The following is an 8,094-nucleotide window of genomic DNA, read 5'->3' as shown; positions in this document are numbered from 1 at the left end:
CAAGTGAAAAACCCTTCACCAATACAGTTTCTAATCAATCTTTTAACTGCTCAAAGGAATCTGTATTTAGACAGTTTAGAACATCTCATGCCTCTCACGGTTGGGAGGCTGTGAACAATCACATGTGGCCGGAATAACCTTCAGAGGAGTTTGTAGGTTGAAACACTCTTGTCACGCCCAGGAACTTTTATCAACTGGAGCTGTAAGTTAACTCTTTTTCAGAGAGAGGTGGTGGGGGACAGCCCCTTGTAAAGTCAGAGGTGTAGGTGAGAGCACAAAGCAGTAAAGTAGGCAGACTCTGGTTTTGGGGGTAGATGCTCGAGAATTTCCAGGGGGACTCCTGAGGCTCGATCCTGCCTTTGCGTATGCCGAGCCTCCTTCCTCATGACCTTTGCCATGGGCGGAGTTCCTCACGCTGGCTCCCGGCAGTTAACTACCATATACACATTTTCTTCTGCAATATGAGAATTTTGAACTCATACCTCCCTCAATTCCCCTCTGCTTTAATTAGATCACAATGTTGAGCTTAAAAGGTTTTTTTTATTGGTATGTAAGTATACTGTGAGGGCTTCCCAGATGGCTCTAGTGGTAAAGAACCTGCCTGCCAACCCAGGAGACACAGGAGACATGGATTCGATCCCTGGGTTGGGGAGCTCCCCTGGAGGAGGGCATGGCAATCCACTTAAGTAGTCTTGCCTGGAGAATCCCAAGGACAGGAGCCTTGCATGCTATAGTCCATAGGGTCGCAAAGAGTTGGAAACGACTGAAGTGACATAGCACACAAGTATACTGTGATTGCTTTTCCTCACTTTTTTTGCTTTGTTTTTTTTCTGTGGCTCACTAATTCTTACCAGTCCCCCCACCCCCCCCCCCCCCCCCCAGTAGGATTGTAAAACCCTCTTCAGTCTGTTTTCCTCTTGGTCAGATATCAGGTAATCCTAACAATTCTCACCCTACCCTTCACACCATTCCGACAAAGAACCCTCTCTTCCTGCTCTAATCTAAGCTAGTTGTATATAGAAACTATTCTGTTTCTTGATTCAGTTCTCTTGCTCAGTTGTGTCCAACTCTGCAACCTCATGGACTGCAGCACGCCAGGCTTCCCTGTCCATCACCAACTCCCAAAGCTTGCTCAAACTCGTCCATGGAGTTGGTGATGCCATCCAACCATCTCATCCTCTTCCCCTTTTCTTGACTGGCTGGGTTTAAGAATTCTAGACTAAAAAGAATTGTCTCCACATTGAATCTCTTATTGGATACTAGATCGTTTTGTTTTTGCTGTATTTTTCACGTGTTTTTTAAATTCTACTTTTTTAGTAGACTTTTCTACTTTTAGTAGACACTTCCTACTTTTCTATTGATGTTTTTAAGATTTGGGATAGCACTTTTAAATTTGAAGAACTCTTTCCTATACTCCATTATCTCCCCTTTAGAAAAAAATTCTCTTGATTCATCTGAGTGAAAGTGTTAGTCACTTCAGTCGTGTCCCACTCTTTGCACCCCCTGGACTGTAGCCTGCCAGGCTCTTCTGTCCATGGAATTCTCCAGACAAGAACCATTCCCTTCTCCAGGGGATCTTCCCACCCCAGGGATCAAACCCAGGTCTCCGGAATTGCAGGCAGATTCTTTACCATCTGAGCCACCTGAGAATGTTAGTTTAAAGATACTTAAAAACAAAACATTTGTCCTGCTTTCTGTTTCCTTTAGATTCCAAACAGAAAAATGTTTGTAAGTGCTGTTTGTGAGTCCCAAACCTGCTTACTGTGCTGTGATTAGTTGCTCAGTCATGTCCGACTCACTGCAACCATAGCCCACCAATCTGTCCATGGGATTCTACAGGCGAGAATACTGGAGTGGGTTGCCATCCCTCCAGGACATCTTCCCAACCCAGGAATCAAACCCAGGTTTCCTGCTTTGCAGGTAGATTCTTTACCGTCTGAGCCACCAACTGGGGGATGCCAAATATCACCTATAAATCATTTCTCTGTGGTCTTTCATGTGCTCTGTTACAGAGAAAAATAGGGTTTGGGGGAGAGGGTGATGAGGGGAGTAGGACAGGAGTGCCTTTGTTTTGTGAGGGGCAGAAAAGGGGCCAGCAGCATTTTACTATTCAGGATAGTAACTTGCAGTCTTCGTAATGTGTCTGGAACCTTTCTAATCCCCTATCTTCAACGTCATAAATGCTAGACTTCTGCCTGGGGAAGGATGGTAACAGTCCCAGTTTCACAGGACTGGAGAGAGGACTTCTGTGTCTGTTGGATATACAACATAAGCAATGCCCATTTCCAGTCCTGCCTCAACTACTCCCCTAGTATCCAGAACCTTCTGGGAGTTCTGCTTTGTGAATCACTTGATGCAGTTTTGTCTATGCTAACTACTCCATCTGCAGAGAGGCTTGGCTTCCTGGTTCAAATAAAGTGTATCTTTTAGGCTAAAAGGATTGAATAAATTAATATGTGAAATGCACTCAGAACAATGCCTGCCATATGTTAAGCATTGAGTAAGTTTCACTGCTCTTGGTCTTCCAAAAATGTATTGACATGTCTCCTGTGCAGTCTTTTTTTTTTTTTTAGCTTTGTGAGTTTGTTCCTTATTTTTGGGGGGTCCAAAATCTCTGCAGATGGTGATTGCAGCTATAAAATTATAAGACACTTACTCCTTGGAAGGAAAGTTATGACCAACCTAGACAGCATATTCAAAAGCAGAGACATGGCCCACAAAGGTCCATCTAGTCAAGGCTATGGTTTTTCCTGTAGTCATGTATGGATGTGAGAGTTGGACTGTGAAGAAAGCTGAGCGCCAAAGAATTGATGCTTTTCAACTGTGGTGTTGGAGACGACTCTTGAGAGTCCCTTGGACTGCAAGGAGATCCAACCAGTCCATTCTAAAGATCAGACCTGGGTGTTGTTTTGGAAGGAATGATGCTAAAGCTGAAACTCCAATACTTTGGCCACCTCATGCGAAGAGTTGACTCATTGGAAAAGACTGATGCTGGGAGGGATTGGGGGCAGGAGGAGAAGGGGACGACAGACGATGAGATAGATGGCTGGATGGCATCACCGACTCGATGGACATGAGTCTGAGTGAACTCCGGGAGTTGGTGATGGACAGGGAGGCCTGGCGTGCTGCAGTTCAGGGGGTCGCAAAGAGTCGGACACGACTGAGCGACTGAACTGAACTGAAAGGAGCAGGCAGGCACAGGATAAAATTTAACTTCAAGTTCTCTAATTTTTAGAATGAGGCTTAAGGACTTCCCTGGTGGCTCAGACGGTAAACCGTCTTGCCTACAATGCGGGAGAACCGAGTTCGAGCCCTGGGTTGGGAAGATCCTATGAAAAGGGAAATGGCACCCCACTCCAGTACTCTTGCCTGGAAAATCCCATGGACGGAGAGCCTGGTAGGCTACAGTCCATGGGGTCGCAAAGAGTCGGACACAACTGAGCGACTTCACTTTCTACTTTATGGGTGACTCTGGACACGGTAGCAGGGTTAAGGTCAATTTCTCAGCCCTTCGGAAGCCACTGACCATTTGTCGTCTTTAGAAAGGCAGAGTCCATGATGATGCAGTGGTGAGTGCTTTGGCTTGGAGTCAGAACTCTCAGCTCCAGTATTTACCAGCTGTGTAACCTCTGACAAGCCTCTCCAGCCAGTTTTCTGTTAAAATGAGCCAAGCATTTTCTACAACAACCCTCGTCTGGCACTCTAGGGGTTTGAGCTTGACGGCAAAGAGATGTGCTTGGCCCGAGGAGGGGAGCTGGGTGCCCCCGGGAGATTTTCTCCACCAAAACGCATCGACTCCCGCCCCAGGCAAAGTCTTAACTATTAGATCAAATGCTAGGGTGCGGGTTCAGCAGACCAGGCACGCTGGGGATCGAGCGGTCGGTGGCCAGTGAGAAAGGCGCGGTCCTGAAAGTTCCACCCCTGCCCCTCCCCTGGAGCCAGGAAGCCGCGCGTCCCTGGGTTCGCTCCGCGGTGGCAGTTAGGAAAAGTCGGTGCCATCAACAAACATGGCCACCATGCTAGCGTCAGCCCCGCTCTCGAGGCCGCGCTGCCACCTGGGAATCGCGGACTTGGCGTCACCCGGCGCGGGGCCACGTGACGCGTTAGGCGCCCGAGGCGGTAGGGCTTGCGCAGGCGGAGCAGCAGCGGCGGCCTGAGTTGGGTGGGGGCTGCCCGGTGAGGTTTCCCGGCGGGTCCCGGCCTCGCGCGCACGTGGCCCCCTGCTCGCGCTCGCAGTTCTGGGCTCTGCCGGTGAGGAACCGGGAAGGGGAGAGGGAACGGGGCGCCCCTTCTGAGGCTCGGAGGGGACTTAACTGGCCCCGCCCCGCGAGGAGGGTGGTGGGCGCCGGGCCGCCGACCCCCATCCGCCCGCGCCGCAGACCCGGCTCTGGTCGCGGGGGCTTTTGGAGCCCCAGCCCACCCAGCGGGGCCCGCCGTGCAGGTGGACCCGGAAGGGTCGAATGCGCCCTCTTGGAAGGCCCCACTGACCTCAGGCCCGCCCGCTCGGGCCGCCACGGCTGCTCCGTAGATTATCTTCAGGCTTTTCTTTTGGAGTGGGAGCTGGAGGCAAGTCGGTGGGCTCCTTCGGTCTTTAGAAATAGGCTGGGTTGACGTCACAGGCAGGAACAGGCAGTCTTGATTGCTTGGCGCGTGTACCATATGCCCCTGGGAATCACGAGGTAGGAGGTTGAAGGAGACCCAAGTATGAAAAGCTTAGAGTGCTCAATTTAGGAGAGAGTCTCTTGTTTTGGATAATTTATTTTTTTTGGACAATTTTTTAACCAGCCAGTCTATGCGGATACTTTAACCATTTTATTGTGACATTCCGAGCCTTCTAAGATTTCTTGACAGCCAAATGGTAAGGCTGCTTATAAGGAAATTTCTTATGTAGCAGGTTGCCAGCCCGCTGCATTTTATCCTAACCTGGGTTATATTGTGGATCCCATGACCTTCAAGCTGAAAAAATGAAAGTGTAAAGAGTCTTGCAAACCAGCGTAGGTAAGGAGTTCGGAAGTATAGCGGTCTTCCTTTCCTTAGCTCTCAGAAGAGGAAGTCACTCCAGACACCCAGAATCCCAGGTTCATAGTCTCGGGGCCTCCATAATCTTAGCTGTCCGATTGGAATCTTAACAATCCTGAGTGAAAAAATGCTTGCAGTTGATTTATTTGTTTTGTTTTCTTAGGAAAGGAATAATGCTGTCAGCATGTCTGCACACTCCATGCTCTGTGAACGCATCGCCATAGCCAAGGAACTGATCAAGAGAGCAGAATCACTTTCCAGATCAAGAAAAGGGGGCATCGAAGGTGGTGCCAAGCTGTGCAGCAAGTTGAAGGCGGAATTGAAATTCTTACAGAAAGTAGAAGCTGGAAAAGTAGCTATTAAGGAGTCCCACTTGCAGAGCACTAACCTGACACACCTCAGAGCCATCGTGGAATCAGCAGAAAACCTGGAGGAAGTGGTCAGTGTTCTCCATGTCTTCGGTTACACAGACACCTTTGGAGAAAAGCAGACCCTTGTGGTGGATGTTGTTGCAAATGGTGGTCATACTTGGGTGAAAGCCATTGGCCGCAAGGCTGAAGCTCTGCATAATATTTGGCTGGGCAGGGGCCAGTATGGTGACAAAAGCATTATTGAGCAGGCTGAAGACTTCCTCCAGGCCAGTCACCAGCAGCCCGTGCAGTATAGCAACCCTCACATCATCTTTGCATTTTACAATAGTGTCTCCAGCCCCATGGCTGAGAAGCTGAAAGAAATGGGCATATCAGTGAGGGGGGACATAGTAGCGGTGAATTCTCTGTTAGATCACCCTGAAGAGCTCCAGCCCAGTGAGAGTGAATCAGATGATGAGGGCCCTGAACTTTTGCAGGTGACCCGGGTAGACCGAGAAAACATCCTAGCAAGTGTCGCGTTTCCTACAGAAATCAAGGTGGACGTGTGCAAAAGAGTCAACCTGGACATTACTACTTTAATCACCTACGTATCTGCCCTCAGCTATGGAGGCTGCCACTTTATCTTCAAAGAAAAAGTGCTCACGGAACAAGCAGAGCAGGAGAGGAAAGAGCAGGTTCTGCCACAGCTGGAGGCATTTATGAAGGACAAGGAGTTGTTTGCTTGCGAATCTGCTGTCAAAGATTTTCAGTCTATTCTAGATACCTTAGGAGGACCCGGGGAGAGAGAGCGAGCTGCGATGCTGATTAAGCGAATTAATGTGGTCCCAGACCAGCCTTCTGAGCGTGCCTTGAAACTAGTGGCTAGTTCCAAAATTAACAGCCGCTCATTAACAATTTTTGGGACAGGAGACAACCTGAAAGCCATTACAATGACTGCCAATAGTGGTTTTGTCAGGGCTGCCAACAACCAGGGCGTTAAGTTTAGTGTATTTATCCATCAGCCCAGAGCACTTACTGAGAGCAAAGAGGCCCTAGCTACCCCCTTACCAAAGGACTGCACGACTGACAGTGAACACTAATGATATCCTTTATTGTCATGGAAATAAGTTATTTATACCAAAGGCTGTGTCTCCCCATCTTAATTGGAAAAAAAAAAATCTATGGTAAAATTAATACTTAGAACTCTTATTAATCAGTTGATGGTGTGTCTCATCTATAAAGTAAATAACCTAAAGTAGAAAAAGCATAAGAGACAACCTTATTTATCAAACTGGCTACATTATAATTAGAACAGAAATACATCTCTGTAAGGCTTGTAGCTGTATCACAATACTTAGATTTGTTTGATTCAGTAGAGCTCCATTTCCCCTAATGGTAATCGCATCTCTTTGACTATGGCTACATTGCATCTTGCATTAAATATCGAGCAACCTCTGAAGCTTGCTTTTCATTATATTGATTTAGCATTTGATACGTGTTGAGCCTGGGCATTGTTTACAGATAATTTTAGATTTCCAAAATTATGGCCATTATTAACAAAAAAATACTGATTGCTATCTGTTAGGTGCAATCTGGTGGTTATGTACATTAACACAGAAGGAAACAAAGTGAAGTCTGATCACAAGAGTCCCATGAATTTGAAATACCACTGTAAAAAGATAGACAACAATCATACTACTACACGCCTAAGATGTGGAAGGTTAAATGTTAATTTGAATATATTGAAAAATATATAAAATAATTCAGATTTTACTTATAAATAGCCCCCACATAGCCAGTATTTGGATTATGGATACTATTCTTGTTGTGCAAGTGGCAAGGGATAGGCACATTATCCCATTACGTCTCTCTCATGAAACAGCCCCAGGGAGATTTCATGCCTGCTGCATGATACAGTTGTAACTAAAAAGAAAATTTTCATGTCCATATTGTGCTGCTGCTAAGTCACTTCAGTCGTGTCCGACTCTGTGTGACCACATAGACGGCAGCCCACCAGGCTCCTCCATCCCTGGGATTCTCCAGGCAAGAACACTGGAGTGGGTTGCCATTTCCTTCTCCAGTGCATGAAAGTGAAAAGTGAAAGTGAAGTCGATCAGTCCTGTCGGACTCTTAGCGATCCCATGGACTGCAGCCTACCAGGCTCCTCCGTCCATGGGATTTTCCAGGCAAGAGTCCTGGAGTGGGGTGCCATTGCCTTCTCCACCATATTGTGCTAGGTGTTTTATTAATGTGCAGCCAAAACAACAAAGTAGATAATGTATTGACATTTTAAAAATTGGGACTTGAGTCTTAAAGCTGAGGTATTAACTGTGCTGAGTGTAGGAACCCGTGTTAAGAACCTGATTTTGTGATTCCACAGCCTGGCCTTTTCTATTGTGCCAGCCCCTATTTTGTGAGTAAACATTTCCAGCCACAGTGTTAAGTAGGTGAAATTTGATTGTCGGGGCCTGTGACAATGGAAATGAAATGCAAAATTAAGAGTATGGGATGTTTCTCTGGGAGAGATTTTATTACTAAACACATTTGCTAGGGGAAAATGGCTGTGATTGGGACTCCAATTTAGAGAGGTAGATTTAACTCATTGCAGCAGAAATTGTCTAGTGTTAGAAATTGAACTTAGGCCTTCTCAACACCTATTAAAGTCCTAAAGTGTTGATCCTTGGTACTATGAAGTACCTAGCGTTATAACAGTTATTGGTACAAA

The 8,094-nt window shown here is 46.9% G+C and overlaps 1 protein-coding gene across 6 annotated transcripts; it reads left to right on the top strand.

Annotated features, from left to right (window-relative positions):
* Window positions 1-4,098: 4,098 nt before the first annotated feature.
* On the top strand, window positions 4,099-6,828 carry C4H7orf25 (chromosome 4 C7orf25 homolog). 6 transcript variants are annotated; one of them, XM_027539193.1, is made up of 2 exons: window positions 4,099-4,119; window positions 5,183-6,828. In XM_027539193.1, exon 2 carries the CDS (start codon window positions 5,204-5,206, stop codon window positions 6,467-6,469), a length of 1,266 nt encoding a protein of 421 aa, XP_027394994.1. In that variant the 5' UTR covers window positions 4,099-4,119; window positions 5,183-5,203; the 3' UTR covers window positions 6,470-6,828. The 6 variants fall into 6 exon arrangements, with proteins under 6 accessions (XP_027394994.1, XP_027394991.1, XP_027394992.1 ...); XM_027539190.1 differs by lacking the exon at window positions 4,099-4,119 and adding an exon at window positions 4,120-4,251; XM_027539191.1 differs by lacking the exon at window positions 4,099-4,119 and adding an exon at window positions 4,120-4,566.
* The last annotated feature ends 1,266 nt before the right edge of the window (window positions 6,829-8,094 follow it).

Source organism: Bos indicus x Bos taurus, chromosome 4 (genome assembly GCF_003369695.1).
Source record: "Bos indicus x Bos taurus breed Angus x Brahman F1 hybrid chromosome 4, Bos_hybrid_MaternalHap_v2.0, whole genome shotgun sequence".
Taxonomy (NCBI): Eukaryota; Metazoa; Chordata; class Mammalia; order Artiodactyla; family Bovidae; genus Bos; species Bos indicus x Bos taurus.
Note: the sequence above shows the minus strand (reverse complement) of the source record. Positions and strands in the feature narration are given on the sequence as shown.